Source organism: Drosophila montana, unplaced genomic scaffold (assembly GCF_035044405.1).
Source record: "Drosophila montana isolate Dmon_TW-CO22-7 unplaced genomic scaffold, ASM3504440v1 contig_3833_1, whole genome shotgun sequence".
Classification (NCBI taxonomy): domain Eukaryota; kingdom Metazoa; phylum Arthropoda; class Insecta; order Diptera; family Drosophilidae; genus Drosophila; species Drosophila montana.
The window spans coordinates 1431701-1452924 of record NW_026998704.1 but is presented as its reverse complement, the minus strand read 5'-3'; the positions used below and the strand labels follow the sequence as shown (position 1 = coordinate 1452924).

At 38.6% G+C, this 21224-nt stretch overlaps 3 protein-coding genes and 1 long non-coding RNA gene across 15 annotated transcripts in view; 2 read left to right on the top strand and 2 right to left on the bottom strand.

The window, feature by feature from the left end:
- Positions 1 to 11753, top strand: part of sona (sol narae) — a 60142-nt gene extending 48389 nt beyond the window's left edge. Inside the window, exons 8-15 of one of the 9 annotated variants that reach the window (XM_064696091.1) lie at positions 3248 to 3390; positions 4713 to 4768; positions 6111 to 6237; positions 6577 to 6741; positions 6799 to 7030; positions 7121 to 7200; positions 7502 to 8370; positions 11537 to 11753. In XM_064696091.1, coding sequence (XP_064552161.1) covers positions 3248 to 3390; positions 4713 to 4768; positions 6111 to 6237; positions 6577 to 6741; positions 6799 to 7030; positions 7121 to 7200; positions 7502 to 8370; positions 11537 to 11583 — 1719 coding nt within the window. In that variant the 3' untranslated portion in view covers positions 11584 to 11753. Of the gene's footprint in view, positions 1 to 3247; positions 3391 to 3592; positions 3646 to 4712; positions 4769 to 6110; positions 6238 to 6576; positions 6742 to 6798; positions 7031 to 7120; positions 7201 to 7501; positions 8779 to 10636; positions 10779 to 11536 lie in introns of those variants that run through there. The other 8 variants (XM_064696093.1, XM_064696094.1, XM_064696089.1 and 5 more) reach the window with 8 other exon arrangements.
- Positions 1 to 21224, bottom strand: part of LOC135437699 (uncharacterized) — a 120504-nt gene that overhangs the window by 60682 nt on the left and 38598 nt on the right. The gene's annotated exons all lie outside the window — the stretch shown is intronic.
- Positions 13092 to 13871, bottom strand: LOC135437974 (transmembrane protein 14 homolog). Its single transcript, XM_064696103.1, has 3 exons — positions 13719 to 13871; positions 13554 to 13655; positions 13092 to 13489 (listed from the first exon to the last, which is right to left on the bottom strand). The coding sequence occupies exons 2-3, from the start codon at positions 13627 to 13629 to the stop codon at positions 13230 to 13232; spliced, it is 336 nt and encodes a 111-aa protein (XP_064552173.1). The 5' UTR covers positions 13630 to 13655; positions 13719 to 13871; the 3' UTR covers positions 13092 to 13229.
- Psi (P-element somatic inhibitor) lies at positions 14356 to 19870 on the top strand. 4 transcript variants are annotated; one of them, XR_010437782.1, is made up of 8 exons: positions 14356 to 14776; positions 14880 to 15995; positions 16262 to 16423; positions 16486 to 16991; positions 17072 to 17306; positions 17455 to 17877; positions 18139 to 18338; positions 18411 to 19870. XR_010437782.1 is itself a non-coding variant. In XM_064696101.1 (8 exons), the coding sequence occupies exons 1-7, from the start codon at positions 14699 to 14701 to the stop codon at positions 17842 to 17844; spliced, it is 2439 nt and encodes an 812-aa protein (XP_064552171.1). In that variant the 5' UTR covers positions 14356 to 14698; the 3' UTR covers positions 17845 to 17877; positions 18139 to 18399. The 4 variants fall into 4 exon arrangements, 3 of the variants coding, with proteins under 3 accessions (XP_064552171.1, XP_064552170.1, XP_064552169.1); XM_064696101.1 differs by lacking the exon at positions 18411 to 19870 and having other exon boundaries at positions 17455 to 17599; positions 17648 to 17877; positions 18139 to 18399; XM_064696100.1 differs by lacking the exon at positions 18411 to 19870 and having other exon boundaries at positions 18192 to 18399.

Here is a 21224-nt window from a genome sequence, read left to right as displayed (position 1 = left end):
TAAAGAAAACTACTTTGATTTCGATATCATAAATAAGGAAGATATATAATCATTTTGCTTATATATTATTGAATTATTTTCGATTGAGCCCGATAAAATGCAGCTGGCACCTTGGTTCACACTGCAATGCATCAGCAAGGCTTTAAAGCATTTTATCAAAGCAATTAACCGACTAATCTACCAAATAGTAGATAGTTGGTCGCTGTGCATTAGCTGCCCCCATGTCACCTCAGGTGCTCATAAACGAAGGGCCTTCAAAGATGCGCCTCCACTTAAATGTGGAATGCCCAGCGTAAGGGGCGTCTATCAGCTGTTAAATACCACGTAAGCTGCATTTGTACAATTAGAGCGATGTTTGGTATACTTTGATATATAATTCGGTACAATTCCGTAATTCCCAGCAGCAATTGAAGTCGCGCGTTGCCTTTCTCAAAAGCTGTTAGCCAAGGTCGCAGTCGGAACATTTAAAATTCTTGATAGTTTTTTTTTTGTAGCCGAAAATTAACAAATATTTTCAAGCTTGACTTGGAGACGTGCGCGCACTAACAATTGATCAATATGTCGAATTGTCAATTATTTAGTGTGTTGCCAAGTCGCCCAATGTGAGAATTACTCTTCGACTTCGACGAAGTCGAGCAGAACGAGATTCGATCCAACCGCATAACTATGCCACTTGGCGGCATTTAAATATGTTTTTTTTGTGATTGATGCTCTGTGGCAGCAATTGCCAAATCGAATTTTGATTTCCTTATCCACTAAATAGCTAAGGCATATTCTATACGGATAATAGATTTATTTTGACTGCAGTTCATAAACGTCGATAATACACGTATTATAAACAATCTTAAAGTCTCTATAAACCATATAGTTATTCTGAACGTTGTGAGTGGTGCCATATATCAAATGCCTCGGCGCGACACTCGACGACCAAGCGCGGTCACAATGTATCCAAGTATCTTATAGATACATTTCGAACGTAAATTGGCAAATGACTGCAAATCAAACGTCTCCAGCTGACTGAAATACGTACGTATCTCTGAAAGCAGTGACACTTAACTTACTTTTATCACCTGCACTTTGGGGCCTGTCGAACGGGTTCTATATGAGATTATGGCTAGGTATTAACATATTGATTAGCCTAGGGCCTGACATGATTGACAATTGTGTTATAATAATTTATGTAGCTGTCACATCAAGCAAACACACAGATACACAGATACACAGATACAAACAACGCCCCTTAGTCACGATAATTGTTGCATGTGCAACGCAGAGAGAGAGAGAGAGAGAGTTGAAAAGCTGCCTTAAGATGCAACTGCAACTGCAGCAGCAGCGGTAGACATCAATTATATAACGCACAATTGCAACTAGTTTTATGCTCTAACAAGAGACCTGAAAAAAAATACTCCACACGACTTTGACTTTGCGAGGCGGCACTTGCCACATCCGAAAACCATGCGACACCATTTCCATTACCATTCACAGTGGCAGTGGCATCATCGCGTCTAACAATGGGATCTTTTCACCTTTTGCGTTGCAGAAATCGTAACTTGTGAATGAAATAAGATGTTGTCAAAAATTACTGGGTGTTGCGAACATTTCTCAATATTATTTTCGATGCAAATATCACGTATTCAAATGATATTTAATTTATTATATCTATAACTATTTTCAAATATTATGCACAACTACATTTTAAATTAAATATTTAATATAATTATTATACCCTGAACCCATTGGAAATGGGTAAAAAGGGTATTATGTATTTTTTCAAATGTATGTAACAGGCAGAAGGAAGCATCTAACATATTCTTGATCAGCATCAACAGCCGAGTCGATCTAGCCAAGTCCGTTTGTCTGTCCGTCTGTCCGTCCGTCCGTATGTATGAACGCAAGGATCTCAGTTCCTATAAGAGCTAGAGACTTGAAAGTTTAGCTGTTTAGCGGTCCTCCTAATGCCCGCGCAGATCGAGTTTGTTTCCGATATTCGATAACTTGCCTCGTTTCCAAGTAATCGATAAAAATCGATATCGAAATCCTGTTTTTTGAGCAATTTTGGTAAATAATATGAGCTAGAGTCACCAAACTTGACATGTAGCTTCTAGAATAGTGTATATATATCAAGTATCTTTCATTTTATACCTATCGCCTGTTGGAAGAATACGGCTCAGGGTATCCTCTAGTCGGGAGCTCCCGACTAGAACCTCTTACTTGTTTTTTCTTACATTTTTTATTTTTTTTAAATAGGCATTCGCTTTGGGAGAAAAATGTAATAAGCTTAACAAATTTTCGGCTACTTTTACCTCATAAATATTTTAATTTTTGCTATACTTTTCGGCCAAAAGGGCCCACTGTGCCTCGTTGGTTTTATCAGATCAGCCTCATCGCAGACGGCATGGCACGTTTTTCACGTTCACTTGTTTCCGTTTGGCTTACAGATTCCGCCATACTCCATTTAAAATTGCCCCCCCAGACACCCGCTCTCCCTCTGTGGCAAGTCAAAACCGCTTGCAACTTAGCTCCTGCCTACGCTAAAGTGTCGGACACATTTAGCGCTGAGTGGGCCATAAATTTGGTGATTTCCCATTTGTTTGTTGCCTCTTGTCAAAATGCTAAGCCGATTGCATAATAAGCCCAATACGTGGACCTAATGGTTGATATTTTCTACCAAAGGATGAAGACGTCCGGGAACTATTAATTTATGCAATTTCTTTTGCTTGGTTCCCTATTAAAGTTTGCCAAGAGTCGACATCTTCGTATAAAAGCTGCGACGAGGCGTCCAAGTGCGCCATAAGGAAACGCGAAGTAGGCCAATCTACGAAATGTTTTAAGTTTTATACAAACGGTGTTATTAAAGTACTATTTAGAGCATTAATACGATCGGACGAAACTTGAAATCTAATCCTAAGGCTTAATCCCTAATTTCCAACAAGAACGAGAAGTTAGAAGTAAAGTGCAAAGCAGCTCTCTTAATTTTTATAACGATCTTCGAAAATAAGTTTAAAGCTCGATCAAAATTTTACACATTTGCGAGTGGAATTTTCCATAAGCACAAAACGAACTCACAGTCAAAATTTCAACTTTCAACCTGTGCGTTGATTACAAATCAGTCATTCAATCAATCAATCAATCAGTCTATCGGTACAAGCAAATAATAATAATGTAATATTTTATTCATATATAATTAACTATATATAAATGAAAGAATTCACAGTATAACATTTCACATTTCTTGTTTCCGTTGCAGGGTCGCGATGCCACGCCCTATTTGGAACGTAATCGTGTGGGCCGCGATGCTATTGACTCCGCCGCCGCCCTAACGGACATGGGCAAGTATCTGTTCCGAGAACGTCGCCTGCCCGTCTACGACATCGCCGTTGCGATCACCAAGTGAGTAGTCCCTGCGGCCGGACACCCTGTTATGGTGTATTCTTGTGTTCTTGCAGATTCAACAGCAGCAATATTTTGTTAGCAGCCACAACTTCAGGGCTCCCCCTTTCCTATCACGCTCTCCACTATTTACTCTCTACTATCTCCTATCTGAAATTCTTATATATAACATATATACCATATAATGTCTACTTATGCGCAGGTATGATATGTGTCGCAGGCGTAAAGGCGGCCGTTGCACCAAAGGCACAGCGGGTAAAAGAATACATCAAAATCTAAAATACAAATTATTGAATACCATACCAGATAAATAAATCCCAAAGACCACACACACACACACACACACACAAATAAATACACGAACAAATGTCATGTGGTTTTTAACATATCAGAGCTGTTAGTTACAATAGTTTCTAGTTTGTAGTTACAATTTTTGTAATTTGCACTAGAAAAAACACTTAACAAAGTTGCCTTAAAATGCGTGTGGGTTTAAAAAAAAACACACATTTACACATACACACACACAACACACACGCACACTTACAAACACTCCGACATCCAAGTAAAAGATACGAATTTTAGTTAAATTCGAGGCGCTATTTCATCTAATTTGAGGAGCGGGCTGGTCATAAACCATAACCGGTTACAAATACATAGTACGCCTTCTATGGGTAGCTGAATTTATATATATGCATAAGTTTAATATCGTTTTTTAATTTGTATTGTGACATTGGAAGTTATCATAAACACACATACATATTATTTGGTCAAGATGTTGTCCTAATTTTAAGACCTAATTCCTCAACTGAAACAGTTGCAACTAAATCTTACTATAAACAAAATTAGTCATATTTGTAGCTCGTATTTAATAATGAATCTATTCGTATCCTAGTTTTGGTTGTGAAAATCAAAGAAATTAATTTTTGACAATTTTATAGAACTCGCTAGTAAATCTTGAGTAGCTTTTTTTATAGCTCGCTGGTAAATATTTTAGATAAAATGTTTCCTTTATTCTCCTTTACTTTTCGCCTATTTTTTTTTTATTAACACTCTGTAGTATTTTTATATTTCGTTTTGTGACCCCAACAAAAAAAAACCCAATTTGGCTCTTAAACCTTATGCTGTGCTGCTCCAACTATATTTCTCTGTTTGTCTGGGCGTGCCTGCGATATTCCCATCAATTGGGTACGCCCGTAAAAGAGGCCACGAAAACTATCAATTTAATTTATGTACATAGTGCTCCACATATGTATCTAAGAAACGAAGCAACGAAATTGAATCCATACTCAAATCTACGCATTTTGAAACATTTTCGCCCGCAGACTTGATATGTGCCGTCGCACCTCCGCATTTGGTGAATGTAATCGCGGTACCGCAGGTAAAAATATAATAACAACAACAACAACAACTACAGCAACTATCACAATTTGTTCGCTGACAATGTACAGATAAATGCGAAAATATCAAATACGCTGAAAAAGAAAAAAACAACATAACATTAAAGGCGGCAACCGCCGAACCGAACCTAAAGCGTCGCTCCATCATCTAAACTCAAGCCAATTTAATTGAATTTCATGCACGTTTCTTTGTCTCTTATTTATTCTCCTTACTTGTGTCTATATTTGTATTCTCCTCTACTTACTCTATTCACTTTTTTGCGTGAATTTAATTTATGTGTTTTTTGTGTCGCACGCGAGTTTTTTGTACAGCAAACAAGAACTATAAACAACTCCACAGCAGGAGCAGGGAGTCTGTGCGCATGCGCCTCTTAAATGCAAACATAACCTCAAAGCCAGACCCTGCTCGGCAATGCTCCTCAAACTGTACAATTTACCTTATTTTCTATATTTCTCCTCTGTGTATGATTATGTACATGTACATATGTATTCTGCGTCTGTTCGCCGAACTTTTGCTTGAAATGATTTCTTCATTTTTCTCTGTGTTATATTCTTTAAACGTTTTCGTACCACTGTGCTATATGCATGCCTGGGGCACGAAACTTTTGTGATATATATTTTTTGTGATATATAAAGCTACAATTTGTATAAGTTTTTTGCAGGAATCTATAAGAAATGTAAATACGGATTAGGTATTTGTGAAGATCCAGCTGCAAATACTCAAATAGCCTGTATACTAGCAAATTTAGGGTCTAATAAGAAGTTATATTTAATTAAATTTTGTTAAGTTATATATATTATTAAATTCTAAAAATATATCAATAACATTATATTATACTTTTCCGGCTCTTGTATGGCTTTTAAGGTTTACCATTATTTTGCTTATGCTCTATATTGATATGGGTTTTGGGCTTGTGACTTGACTGGTTTTTGTTCAAGGCAATTGTTACTAAATTTTAACTATATATTAATACCTATATATCTCCTAACTGGTGGATTGTTCACATCATCAAAGCTATTATAAACCTAAATCATAAATACAATATGGCACACATGGAGTATACACACGAACATATGTTTATTTCAAAGGCAGTTATTATATGAGAAATAAACGCCGTTTAGGCCATATCGAAATTTTGAAAGTAAATACCAATTGCAAAATGCTAAAGCGGCTTTTATTTTTTTGAATTTAATAACTGCATCAACAAGTAGCGACTAATACTAGTCGCTAGTTAAAATGAAAATTGTCAACTTCCCGTTGGCAGACCAAGCTAATTGCCCAAAATAATTTTCTAATTTTCGCCATATGCATATGGCCTACAGGCTTTGCCTATGTTGGCGGCGCCTGCGTGGTTAACAAGCGGCTGGAGAAGGTGAACAGCGTGGCCATCATCGAGGACACCGGCGGCTTCAGCGGCATCATTGTGGCCGCCCACGAGGTGGGACACTTGTAAGTACCCAAGTAACACAGATAGCCCCAGTCACAGGGCTAGTTTTGGCCACATTTCCAGTGTCAGTTGTCAAACGGAACTGCTTATCGCTTTGGCTTGGATGTTTTGCACTCTACTTCCACTCTATTTAACGCCAAGTCCATTAGACACATATAAAAAAAAAAGCAAACAGCATCAATTTCCGGCGCATGACCGCAACGAGCCGGCAACTGGAGTTGAAAACGTGTTTTGCATTTCCGTTTGACATCATTCGGCGTGCAATTAGTCAATTAACATTTTGCCGATTTTCCCGCAACTCAATCGAGTCAAAGCCTGAAATACTCTCCCCTTGCTTGCAGATTGGGAGCCGTGCACGACGGCTCGCCGCCGCCCAGCTATTTGGGCGGACCGGGTGCTCAGCGCTGCCGCTGGGAGGATGGCTACATAATGTCCGACTTGCGTCATACGGAGCGCGGCTTCCGCTGGTCCGCCTGCACCGTGCAGAGCTTCCACCACTTTCTCAAGTGAGTTAAATGCTTTAGCTTTTTTTTCAAAGCCCTGCATCCAACCTGCCTTCACAGTGGGGATACCGCCACCTGCCTGCACAATGCACCACACGAGGACAGCGCTTTGGGTAGATCCCTGCCGGGTACACTGCTCTCCCTGGACGCGCAATGCCGGCGAGATCGCGGCACCTACGCCTGCTTCAAGGACGAGCGTGTCTGCGCCCAGCTCTTCTGCTTCGATGCACAGACGGGCTATTGTGTTGCCTACAGGCCAGCAGCGGAGGGTTCCGCATGTGGTAATGGTTACGTAAGTATTCGAAAGGAAAAACTCAATTTCTGCTTCCCTATGGCTAGCACATAAACTGAGCTCTTTGTTATTCTCAATCTCACACCTTAGCACTGTCTGGATGGCCGTTGCACACCACTGCCCTCCAACATAATACCAGACTATGGAAACAATTACCGTTTAGTATACAAGTAAGTACGATTTGCACTTAAAGACTCTCTTTCGTAGTTGGTTGTATAAGTTTAGAGTTTGATTTATGATTTTTAATACGAAACTATGTATTTTGAGTACAAAGAAAAACACACAAAAATCATAATTTAATATGCAAACCTTTTACACCTTTACAAATATCAACAACTACAACTACAACTACAACCACAACCACAACAACAACAACAATCCACAACCTACAACCACACCCACAACAAAATAATAAACACAAACAACAAACAACAAATGTTAAACAACAAAAAACACAAAACAACACATTAGTAAAATCAGCCAGACAAACGATGCAAACAGCCAATCGGCAGAAGACCTTGAAAACAGTAGTGAGGAAATCGAATCCCAAGAAGATGAGACCCCCGGCAATAATGAAGAGCAAGATGACCAGGCCGAGGGCATCGGTAGTAGTGAGGAGCAGGAGGACAATAACATACAACAAAGCTCTGCCGCTGCAGCTGCTGCTGCTGCGGCTGCCGTTGCCAATTTGACAGCGACAACAACTGCAAAAACATTGACAAGGACTGCAGAGGCTGGGCGCAACAAAACCTTTGAGTATTTGCGCCGACTGTACACGACTGAGAGCCCTGAAAACTTCGCATTACTCGATGCGGAAGATCATTGGCTGCAAAATGGTGGAGTTATGGTCAAAACACACACCAGCAGAAGCTTCAGCAGCAGTAGCAGCAGCAGCAGCAGTGCTTCACACACATCCACAACAACAACCACTAAAACACCACCAACAGCAAGAAAACTGTCAACAACAACAACAACAACACAAACACCGAATCTATTTCAAATTTATACAAATGAACTACGAAAACATATCGCATACTATTTACACTTGAGACAAACACAACAACAACAACAACATGTAAAAACGACACATAAGCAACAAGAACCACAACAACAATCGTCCAATGAACATTTCTCAATTCCCTTGGTACAAAAACAAATTACAAATTATAGTGCAACCACCAACAGCAACAACAGCGGCAACAACAATGGCGCAAAAGAACAAACCAGCAACAGCAACAGCAACAACAGCGAGGAAGGCAACAAGCGACAACAGCTAGTGGATGATGAAAATGATGACAATGTTGGCATTGAGATCAATGAAGCGATTGAGCGGCAAAAACGTAAGTTTCACATACAACAACAGCAACCACGACACTTGACAACACTGCAACAGCAACAACAAGAACAACAACAACAACAACAACAATTGGCAACACCAACAACAACAACAAGCACAGCATCAGCCGCAACAACAGCTGCCAAGGCAACGCCAACGCCAACAACAAGCACCACAAAATCGAAAACAACATCATCGATAATCGATGCATACTTTAAGAAATTCCAAGCACTGCATTTACCAACACTGGATGGTGCAGTGACAGCCACCACCACATCGGTGTCCACCTCCGTAAGCTCATCAGCAACAAAAGCGGGCAGCACACAACAACAGCAACAACAGCAACAACAACAGCAAAAAAGACAACAGCAACAGCAACAACAAAACTTTGATGGCAGCCCCTTTCTAAAACGTACGCTAAATCGCAGTAGTATTATAACATACAAAAATAGTAGTAATAAAATTAGTAGCAATAGTCATAACTATAGTCAGCAACAGCTGCAACAACATCAACATCAACAACAACATCAACAACAACAACAACAATTGACATCGCCCGCATATGCGACAAATTACATTGGCGACAATACCAATAATTTGCCAACGGTGTTGGACAATCAACCAAGTACAACAACAATAACAGCAACAACAACAACAACAACATCAACAACAGCCATACAACAAGAACAAGAACCCCAACAACAGTCATCAAATGGCACCAACAAAAAACCCAAAATCAAAACACAAAAACTGATACGCCGCACACGAGTCATGTAGAGTGGAGAAAGGCCTCAAAACAGGAGCATCAAAATTGGCGGCAACACTGTCAAATCTACTACTAAACAACTATCCAACACTGCCAACGAACCAGTCGTAACTGTAACGCCTCTGCATACCTCTTATACACACACACACACACACACACACAGTCAACACACACACACATAGACACACAGACGTACAGTTAGACGCACACATGCAAACAGATACAAAATTGTCCTTGTCGACGGTCTCTGAAATCGATTCGTTTGTTTTGCTACTCTTCGTGCGGTAAGAACAACACAAGCAACCCAACAGTTAATTCGTAGTCTAAAAAGCTTCGCTAAATACTTCAAAAAACAATGAAAATGGAACTTATCCTAAAACCTAGTGGTATTTGCTGCCTGCTCTACTTTAGATACATACTTAGTATAATCGGTTATTGCGGCTTACAGTTACCAATACGCATTCGTTATTGGCCATTTACATAGTTGTAATATCGCATGACTGCATACTCGACCATATGGCATTTGATACTTTTTACTTATTACCACATTTTAAGAAAATAAATATATTTAAAAAGTAGTATGGGCTGCTTAGTAGTAGCCCCAAAAAGTAGTGCTTGAAACGTAGCTCTTAGCATGAACAATTACAGTATTATTTCTAGCAATAATTTATGAAAAAACTTATTTTGATTATGCCAAAAGTATAAGATTACTCAAAAAAACAAATTTATCAGATGCCTGAAATTTAGCATCCATAATATGCATTATTGCGCGCAATTTTTGACATTTTCATGGAATTTTCATTAAGGCTTTTCACATATGCCCAGATATTTTTCATTCGCTATCAAAACTCGAAACTCATCGCTGATACAAACCATTCAACTGCTGCTATCTCGAACTTCAAATTTCTAATGCTCTGGCTCTGTCTCTCGAAATTACATAATTTACATATTACGAACCAATGCAGAAACAAATTGGTATTCCACATACGCACACACATATATTTCCACACACACACACACACGCACACAAATTATAAAACATACTATATACGCATCAACAAGAATTCGGAACATATAAAAACATAGAAATTAAGGTATCTATTTGATCCAAATCTTGGGAAAAGTTTCAAATGGCATGGCGTAAAATCAACTAAACAATAAACAAAACGCATATTGCATACTAAAATCAACAATCGCAACAATATAAAGAAAAGAAAATTTACAAAAACAAAAACATAAACAATTTGGCTCTTGGAAACGCATGGAATGTGGAACAAAACTTAGCGGTTAAATTAAATATGGTGGCACATATACAGTAGACACCCGCAAAGGCGTCTGGCGTCTGGCGGCGTCGGCAAATATACTTTTCAGACCATTAAACCAAAAACTGCAAACATTTCTCATATTTGCACGCCTAACATTTATGCAGTTAACATTGATTCAACATTTTATTAATTTTTCGATCTTTTGTTTCATTTTCTTGCGGCCTCTCCCTCTCTCTTAGTGGTTAACTGGAAGCTGTTTCCGTTTTAGAGCACTGCCACCTCCGGATGAACGTTTGGAATTGGCACATGTCGGTTTGGTTATTGCCATTGAAATTTTAACAAATACTTGTTTGCAGTTCAGCAAATCGTGTCTTTAGATAGAATTTTTTATTTTTATTAATATTATAATTACTATTGATTTGTTTTTAGTTTTAGCTGCAACTAATTTAAAATATTTCTTGTTAAAAAAAAAAAACAACGCACCCAACTAAGTGGAAAATTTTGTATAAATGCGAACACCAGTATGTGGTAAAAAAAAAAACAAACAAAAAACAAAACATATATTATGTTATGTATAATTTAATTAAAAAACAGTATATTTTGTATATAATATTTGTTTTTGTAAAAAAATTCATACATACGCATTCATTTTGGTATTTAAAAGAAAAACAAACGATTTGATAAATTATTCCTAAAGATTTCCAATTTTCCATTGTGATAAAAGATAATTTGTATACTTAACTAACAATATTTATCTTTTTTAGAAAATTGATGAAAACCTGAACAAATTCGTTATTTACCTAGCCGCACTTTGCCTACTAGAAAACTTACAATCCCATACATTGTTGTATTAAAATGTAGAAGAGTTGTGCATTGTTAATGCGATCAAACATTTTTAAAATTGCATTGCCTAATATAAGCATCAAGTAGTTTAATAATAATGCCTAAGTTTTAGATTTAAACAACTGGAAATCATATAAAGTGAAACTGTACATTTATCACACGCATACACACACAAACAAAAATGTAATTTAAGAAATATATATAAAAATAAATACATACATACATATACATAGTTTACACGAAGCATACGCATTTATTTACCTCTGCCTCGAAACCCATGAAACCCTTTCCCGAAGGGTGTCCGTATATCCACTCAACAGGAATCGAAGATTATTTTGAGTGAAGTTGAAGGCTCTAGAATAAGGTAAGGGACCAGCTCCCAGACTGCCAACCAAGAGCTACGAGTCTAATTTTACTAAGGGCTCCTCTTTTGGTTCTTTTTAAAGAATTTCACCTCAGCGTGATGGATAGTGAAGGTCAACGTTTGTAAGAGCCTCCGTGACTTTGATGCTCGCACTAAAAAGCAGATTCGCCGTTTCAAATCCATCAGAAAGTTACAATTTTTATATTTATCAATTCAACTTGTTGCTATTTACCAAGTGGCAATAATATATTTTTAAAATTTATAAATAAATGTCTGTTATCAATAAAAATAAGAAATTTTATGCTGTTTTGTTTCTTTTATAACACACAATACTGTCAAACCAACTCTTTGGCAGTCTTCGAACAGTCGCTTGAATAGCGGCCAAAACTCTACATAAGAATTGAATAAAAACGTGATGAAAACTGGCAGAGAAGGGTTACAGGCAACTTTTTTGCTTAAGTGTTGCACACTTTTCTCAAAATCACAAACTTATTTGCAAATCTCTCCAATAAAACTTAATGAATACGTGTTTCAACGTTTTTGGAAATTCCACCTGCATCTGTGAAAAATTAACGGAAACGGTTGCAAGCAGCTTTTTGCCTTTTCTCTGATCGGCTTCAAACTTATTATCAAAAATCTTTGTAAAAATGCATTACACACGTTTTCTCACATTTTCACAAATTTCAGCTCGCCTGGGTTAAAAATGTAGTTTAAGCTTGTATGGGGGAAAACTTATTATTCCTCGCACGGGACTAGACGGAAAACGTCGAGTGTAATTTTTAGTTCTTAACTGGATGGACTTCAAACTCATATTGAGATATTTTTGACGTCGAATAAATCCATTTTCACCTGTCGGTAAATGGGATATCAAATATTTGAAGCGAAACTCTTGCACCAGGCCATGCTGGAACAACGTTAATTCTGTCAATTAAAAATCAGAGTGATGTTTGAATTAAGAAGAAAGTACTTTCGGAACTATTTAGTTTTTAACAAATGTTTTTAACGAGCTATCAGTAAATACTCTCTATGATTCAAAAGAACCACGTTCATTCTGTCAATTTAAAATCCAAATGGTGTTTGAATTACAAAAAAAGTTCTTTTCTGAACTATTTAGGTTGAAACAAATGTTTTTAACGAGTGTTTTAACAAATGTTTTTAACGAGCTATCAGTAAATATTCTGCTATGATTCAAAAGATGTTATCAAACGAACAAAAATATGCTACGCATTAACAAATTGTTGGCAGAAGATTAAGTATTTCATTACTATCTTATCGCAGTCAGGTTCTATACACTTTAAATGTTTTGCAGAGGTAGTTTAGCACGAGTAAATATTCCTATCCTATATATTTTATATCATGAAAGTACATTATATCTAATAAATATCCTAAAGAGTAGAAATGCGTTTCAGATTTTAAGTGAAAAGAAAATCAAGTTTATTATATAGTATAGTATAATTCAAAATTCTGGGTACAGGGTATCTGCACCTCAGCTTGACATCTCTTACTTGTATATAAGTCCATACACCATTCACATTTTATTCCAAATCTAGCAAAAAACCATATAAAAAAAAAATTGTACAAAATCTTCTCGGCAAGCTCAACAGCAATCCAGACTTGTTCTGTGTTTAGGCGCCCTTCGTGGGCATTGGCAAGTAACGATTATATGTGACCAAGTTCTTGACTAGAGCTGCGATAGAAAGCACACACACAATTCCAGCTGGCATCAACTTTCCGGACCGATTCCAACGCACGCCCATTAGTCCGCCCAAAAAGAGCGATGTGCCCAATTGGAGCAGCGGACGTGGTGGATCCTGGGAGTTTAAGTGGGCACCATAGCCAAGCAACGCTCCGAAAGCAACACCCGCTCCAAGCGATGGTATAGAGCCTGGTTAGTAGAATTGAAGTTTTAGTTGATTGCACAATGTTAAGTTTAATTAACTTCAACTAACCAGCCTTCGCATAGCCCATAATTCCGCCAGCGGCAACTGTGGCAGCGTATACATAACCAAACCAGTCTACAGGCATTTTATTTTTGTTTATGTTCCACGCTTCTGAATTGTAAGGATGCTTAGAAATATGCAGAATTTAGTTAGTTATGTTTATCATCCGCTCACTTTTGGAAAATGCGAAGTCTTTTTCTTGACCGAACCAAGTTCAGCTGTTTTTGTTACAGAAACCAGTAATAGTTGCAGCAAAACAATGGGAACGAAAATACTGGGAATAAGGTAGAGTTGTTCGCTCAAGCGATTCGCTAAATTGAACACATTATTCTCGTTCATTCAGTTCAAACGAACTATTTTATTTCTTAGCTTAATTTATTATAGTATGGAATCTAAATAACGTAAGCAATCTCAAACGAGATATATGCAAACAGCCCATGTCTATTTATGCAGCAAATTAATCATTTGTGGCATAAACTTATATCGACTCATATGCTATGGCTCTAGTAGCTATGTATATCGGCTTGCATTCGATCATTTTAATACATTATTCTAGGGATGGCAAAATGCTTATCAATAAATATAGTTTTGCTTATACAAAAATTCAAAAGAATAAACACAGTTTCTTTTTAAACCATAGTTTGCGAAAATTATTTTTTCCGAAATTTCTAACATACTTTTTTTTCTTACAAATTCTAGATTTTGTAGCCATTGGTGTAGTTAATCAAAACAGCGATGTACACATAATAGTTATCGATATTATTGCAGCCACATTGCCGTTAAGTGCTGGAAAATATATCAAAAAGTGTTGGAAACTAAGCATCCCTATGTACGCATTTTGGGGCGCATAATTTTCACCGAAAAAAAACCAAGAAAGCTGAAGCAATAGCAATAATTGTTAGTCCAAAAAATTAGCTAAAGGTTTGCGCTGGTGTTTTATAAGCAATATTCAACGCGACGTAAATTATTAAAGAAATCTAGTGAAAACACGCCTTTTCCGGTTTCCAGTGCATTTCGTTATTGAATTTTCCAGTTGCACGTCGTCAACTTGCGTCGGCGTTTTTGCGAAAATATCGGGGCGTGGACTGTTCATTTAGATTAAAAAGACTAACAGAAGCAGCCGAAAAGCACTTGGGTCGGAAATATTTGCAAATATGAGTGACTTTCAGACGCAGCAGGCGAGTTTAAGTCAATCGCAGGCTTTGGCAGCTGCCATACAACGTGCCAAGCAGGTAAGAAGAAGCAAAGCATTGCCTAGGAGCTGTCTGTACGGCCGAATCGGAAAAAGGCGCCATTTACGACAAAAGTAACTGTTCTATTGTTGTATTTGAGCAGATTGCTGCAAAGATACAACCAAATCAGCAGCAGCAGTCACAGGGAGGTGGTGGAGGCGACACTAGTGGCCCATCCGCAGGCGGAGGCAGCACCAACAACTTTAAGCGACATAACGACGACGGCGATAGCGGACCAGACTGCAAACGTTCATTTGGCAGTCCTGACTACGGCCAAAATAACTCGAACATGAGCAGTGGTAGCGGTGGCGGTGGCGGTGGTGGTGGTAGTGGCGCCAATATGACCCAAGCCATTGCGCAGGCAGCCGCTGTTGCAGCGCGTTTGGCCGCCTGGCCGGCATCCACCTGTGAGGAGCAGGTCCGCATACCGGAGAGCATAGTTAGCGCATTTGTGGGACGCAGCGGCAGCGACACGCTTAGTCACCTGGAAGCAGAGTCCGGTGCTAAACTTGAACTGATGCAGGATCAAGAGCGGGTTATAACATTGCGCGGTACACGCGAGAGCTGCACAAAAGGACGCGAAATGCTGCAGCAGATGGTCAATCGAAACGGTGGGGGCAATGGTACCTGTGAGGTTCTGTTAACCATTAATATGCCGCCGCCGGGTCCCGGGGGCTACCCGCCGTACCAGGAAATCATGATTCCTGGCGCAAAGGTGGGTCTGGTCATTGGCAAGGGCGGCGATACTATTAAGCAGCTGCAGGAAAAAACCGGCGCCCGCATGATTATCATTCAGGATGGTCCCAATCAGGAAGTTATCAAGCCACTGCGCATTTCCGGGGTACCACAAAAGGTCGAGCACGCTAAGCAAATGGTCTTGGATCTGATCGCCCAAAAGGATGCACTGGCTCAGCAGCAGCAGGGCGGACGCAGTGGTGGTAGCACTGGTGGCGGTAGCTCTGAGCAAAGCTTCAACAACTTTAACAATGGCAGCGGCGGGGAAAGCGTAGAGGTCTTCGTGCCCAAAATAGCTGTGGGCGTGGTCATTGGAAAGGGCGGCGATATGATACGTAAAATTCAAACTGAATGCGGCTGCAAGCTACAGTTCATCCAAGGCAAGAACGATGAGATGGGAGATCGGCGCTGCGTCATCCAGGGCACACGCCAACAGGTGGAGGATGCCAAGCGCACCATTGATGGCCTTATCGAGAATGTGATGGTAAGAAGCAACCCAAATCAATATACGCATTCACAACTGTTTCTGAGCATGAGAAACATATATATTACCACCCAATCTAGCTGGCTGTTTTGTAGAGACTTGACATATGAAGCTATAGTATATCGTGGTATGAAACTGAAGCACGAAATATAAATTAAATAGGTCCGAATTTAAAGTTTCACACTTTCCGATAACTTATGGCTTTTTTAGTTTATCGCTTTTCTCAAGTATATTCGGGTAATAACAGGTGCATTTTTAATCCACAGCAACGCAACGGAATGAATCGCAATGGCAATGGAGGAGGCGGCGGCGGTAGTCAAGGTGGCGGTGATTCAAACAATTCCAATTATGGCTATGGGTACGGCGTGAATCATGCGCAGGGTGGTCGCGAAGAGATTACGTTTCTGGTGCCCGCCTCTAAATGCGGCGTAAGTTACAAAATCTATGTGCATCCAGTGAACGCTATTTGATGAACTTCTTGTATTGGTAGATTGTTATTGGACGCGGTGGCGAGACTATTAAGCTCATTAATCAGCAGTCGGGCGCCCACACAGAAATGGATCGCAATGCCAGCAATCCGCCCAATGAGAAGCTCTTCAAGTCCAAGGGCACCACCGATCAGGTGGAGGCTGCACGTCAAATGATATCCGAAAAGATCAACATGGAGTTAACGGTGCTGTCGCGGAAGCCCATTAGTGGCAGCGGAGGTGGAGGTGCTGGTGGTGGCGGTGGCGCCAACAATGCCCATCACAATCAACAGGCCGGCGGGTACGGAGGCAACCAAATGCAGGGTGGCGACCCCAACGCAGCCGCGGCAGCTGCCTACCAGCAACAACAGCAGCAACCTTGGGGAGCATATGGACAACAGGGCGGCTGGGATCCAGCCGCTGCTCAACAACAGCAACAAATGGCTATGGCAGCAGGTCAGGGCCAAGCAGGTGCCGCTGCTGGTGCAGGTGGTCAAGATTACTCAGCGCAGTGGATTGAGTACTACAAGTAAGTTGTCAAGGGGTGAGATTTAACAATTTCAGTGAAGAGCTCATACTTCATACTTCTACAACACTTTGGAATTACAGACAAATTGGCTGTCATCGCGAGGCAGAGATGATTGAACAGCAGATGAAGGCTAAGATGGCGGCCAGCGCTCCGGGCCCCAGTCAGCAGGCTCCACAACAACAGCAGCAACCTCAGCAGCAGCAACAACAAAGTGGTGGCAGTGGTGCCGACTACAGCGCACAGTGGGCCGAATATTATCGCAGTGTGGGCAAGATCGAGGAGGCAGAAGCTATTGAAAAGACTCTCAAGACCAAGGTATGAAAAATTCTTCAAACTATGCGAAATATTATGCGGAATTTGTAATGCTTAAGCCACTAATTTAAGTGTAGTAATTGCATCTGCATTAAAGATAGCATTGAAATTCCACTTATTAATTTATTTATATTAATGATGGCGTCTACAGCAAAACGGAGCCGGCGCTGGCGGCAACAATAGTGCGCCCAATCCGAATCAAGGCGGTCCAAATCCAAACCAACAACAGCCCAATGCAGCAGCTGCGGCAGCTGCAGCAGCAGCCGCCGCTGCAGCGGCCGGTGGCTATGCCCAAGGTATGACTCCTAGCCAATATGCACAATATTCACAGTATTATGCTGCAGCGGCTGCTGCGAGTCATCCGCAAGGGGCCCCACAGCCCCAAGGCGGCGGAGCTGCCAGTGGAGGTGGCCAGGGCGGGGGTCCACCAGCTGGATATCCAGGCGGCTATCCGGGCGGTGCCTATGGCGGCTATCCAAGCGGCCCTGCTGGCGGACCGGGTCAGCAGCAGCAGAAATCACACAAAAACGATAAACATTGAGGGGACTGAAACAGATGCGGGTGCCTTGAAATGGTGAGTACTCGAATTCGACTCAAACTATGTCGAGACACATTTGAATATGCAGGTAGACTGCGAGTTGCCTTTGCTGCCTTGAATTTCCTTGATTATATTTGCTTTTTGCTTTGCTTTCTTTCTATTGCCTGTTTATATTTTGATCCATACTTTGTGAATTTTTGTATTATTACAATATACTTACTTATGTATTTAAATACCTTTAAACTATGTATGAAAACCTAACGAAATCTTGTTTACCATGCGTAAAACTCTTTGCAGTGAATCATTTGAATTGTTCTACTATCCTATGTCTTTTATCCCCAATAAATTAGCAAAAATTAATTGAAGCGCAAACAGCTGAGCGAGAAGAATATCAACGAGCTCCAACAGTCAAGACAACCATCAATCAATCAATCAAACAAACAGTCAATCAATCAATTTGCACACTTGCAGCTTGAAGCGTCGCGCTTTGCATAAATGTAAATTTATTATATATATTAATTATATGCCAATTACATTGGTTTCTTTTTCTACTTATAATTTGACTTTAGATTTTAAGTGACTTTGCCTGAAATATTAATTCTATGACAACAAAAAAGAGAGATAAACGAAAAGAATGCTGTTGCTGTCCAGGTTCAGATACACAAATTCTGGGACAATACACAAATTGCTATTTATATATGTATATGCATACAAACATTTATATATATATATATATACAGATTCGCAATTATGTTTGTGCATATAATTTCACATGCATAAAATCTCTTTCGTCGTCAATTTAGGCATCTCGAGAGCTGCTGCCAACTAGCCAATGCACATGTTTAACTATGTCCACGTTGGAGTGTGTCGATTGAAAGACAACAAATAAACATATATACAAAATATGACCTACCTTTTGATACCACAAAACGTTTCTCTCATACATTTTAACTTAGCTTAGTTTTAATGCATTCATATAACATTATACCTTCACATATATTATAATATTAAATACTACGATCAACGTGTCTACTGATCTGGTAAGAATTTCAACCTGTAAAATTGCCAATGGTCTTATATAACTTAAACATTGAACAAAAAATGCCTAGGAATATGTTTTTTTTTTCTCTTGGATGAAACTGGTTTGTTGATCTGAGAATCTTAAGGTTATATGTTGTTATTCAATTACTAAAATTTTTAATTTAATATTTCAGTTGAGGATAAACCCATATGATTCTTTATATAGCTTTAAGCCATAATTTTCCATAAATTTCAGTTCGATTGAGCAACTTCTTAGGCAGCACCCATACAATATAACCGCAAGGAGCCCAACGCAGATTCCATGCTCTCTAATGCTTGTCCTGTCTGAATTCTTAGCAATCTGTTGGCGCATTTGTTATATATCTTTTTTTTTTTAATTCCCGAACATGTACCTATAATTTGGTAAGATCTTTAATGATAAGTTTTGCTAAAAAGAAATGCTCATAAACAAGTTCACTTATTTCGATGATATTTTGAGTATGTGTATGTATTTGAAAACTTGAATACGTATGTATATTATGCACATGCACCACATGTATGTACTTTCAGAGGCCGTTTGTTAATCCAGGCATCTTCAAACCAGTTCATAACAATTACAACTTAACCGAAAACCTTATGAAAAGCCAATATAAAAATATATATAATAAATATATGATAGTAAAGTAAAAGCGTGAAACTTGGTAAGATCTTCTGTTATTATTGTGTATGTCTTACGAATCTTACAATTGAAACCATGAACATTTTAATGAGTAAACCATATACCGTAGGTCTGCAATTATGAAACATTATAAATATATATTTATATGCAATAAATAGCCTAAGTTTTATGTCTCTTTAATATGAAAAAACATTAATGTTGCAACTGCTGAAAATGATATGCACCCTTTCTAATGAATATTTGTACAAGAAAGTGGGCGTGTTGCAAGATTTACTAATCTCTTTCGCAGCAGCCTTCGATACATTGAATAAACACATAATGACTATAATATATTATTATATTTATAAACCCATTACTAAAATACGACGTACATGTACCATGTACGTAGTATGCAAATTATGCGTTTCTATTTATTATATTTTATTTTTTTCAACGTCTTATGCCATATATGAAAATCGTTTCTGAGCGTATTTTCAGAGGCGCTGAGTTGGATGGGATCTAGGGCCGGGCTTGGTTTGGTTTTGTGTTCAGTCGCTGTCGTTAATTGTTGGGTATGTAGCAGGTCTATGAATACACTTATACCTTGAAACATTTTGAATATACTACTTCTCTATACATATATTAAATGCCATATCTTACGCACATGTACTCGTATATTGCTGATATTCTCTATATACATTCTATATTTGTACATAAATTACATCCAATACATATGTGACATGTATATTTCTCTATATATTTCAATAGCCAACCACAACGATTTTCCACGCTGTACTACCCCCAAAGTAGCGTCACGTATGAGCCTCCAAACTAATTGAAATATTGATTATATCTATTTATAATATAAAAACTCGAATCTCCACGATTAATAATTGTATATTAGTATATATGGTTTCAAGATATCATTTGTTTGCGATCTGTGCGGTTTATATTACCTTTAAATTACGAGTATTATTTATATTAATATGTGTATGTATATAAATATTATTTATATTGACATTTTAATGTTCCATAAGAAACGGTAAAGCTCTATTGAAAGGCAATATTTATTATCGGAGTCATAACTCTGGAAGATCAACAATTACCGTACATTTCTAATCTTAGAGTTCATTGAAGCAGCTCGTTTTGAATATTGATTTAGCATAGATATTTTTTTCTTGGATGGGGAAGTTGTTTATTTCTTTCAATTTTAGTGATCGGCACCTGAAAGACTATAATCTGCACTTGTGGTAAGTATACAACAAGCGACTACATTTATATTTTAATGTATCTGACTTTTGTATAACCCATCGAAATCCATTTGCCATCCAATTTGGGTCAATCTCAAGCCGTTTATTTCGCAATCAAATGATATTTTTGAAATTGATATATATTTCTTTATATTTGATTTAAATTATGTGCTTTGATCTATTTCCAGGGCCAATTGAGAAAAAGTCCGTTTATACTCTATTCTATGCATTTAAACCTAACATTCATTTTTTACAAATTTTGAAAAAATAATTTTGTTTTTTTTAATGGACTTAACCCCCTCAAAATCGAAAATTGATATATGTATGTTACAGCCTTATCCGCGTGATCCATTTACCAGTTAAATTGACATATTTACCTCTAATTCCTCATAATCATAAACTACTTACATAAGTATATTACAAAGATTATTTTAAATATTGCCGAATATTGCATT

What these genes read in the sequence shown, in the direction of transcription:
- Psi (XM_064696100.1), top strand. Translation starts at nt 14,699, where the DNA reads ATGAGTGACTTTCAGACGCAGCAGGCGAGTTTAAGTCAATCGCAGGCT. An exon ending in TGCCCGCCTCTAAATGCGGC is followed by an intron (nt 16,424 to 16,485) that starts GTAAGTTACAAA and finishes TTGTATTGGTAG; the next exon opens with ATTGTTATTGGACGCGGTGG. An exon ending in AAAAGACTCTCAAGACCAAG is followed by an intron (nt 17,307 to 17,454) that starts GTATGAAAAATT and finishes TGGCGTCTACAG; the next exon opens with CAAAACGGAGCCGGCGCTGG.
- LOC135437974 (XM_064696103.1), bottom strand. Translation starts at nt 13,629, where the DNA reads ATGCCTGTAGACTGGTTTGGTTATGTATACGCTGCCACAGTTGCCGCT. An exon ending in TATGGGCTATGCGAAGGCTG is followed by an intron (nt 13,490 to 13,553) that starts GTTAGTTGAAGT and finishes TCTACTAACCAG; the next exon opens with GCTCTATACCATCGCTTGGA.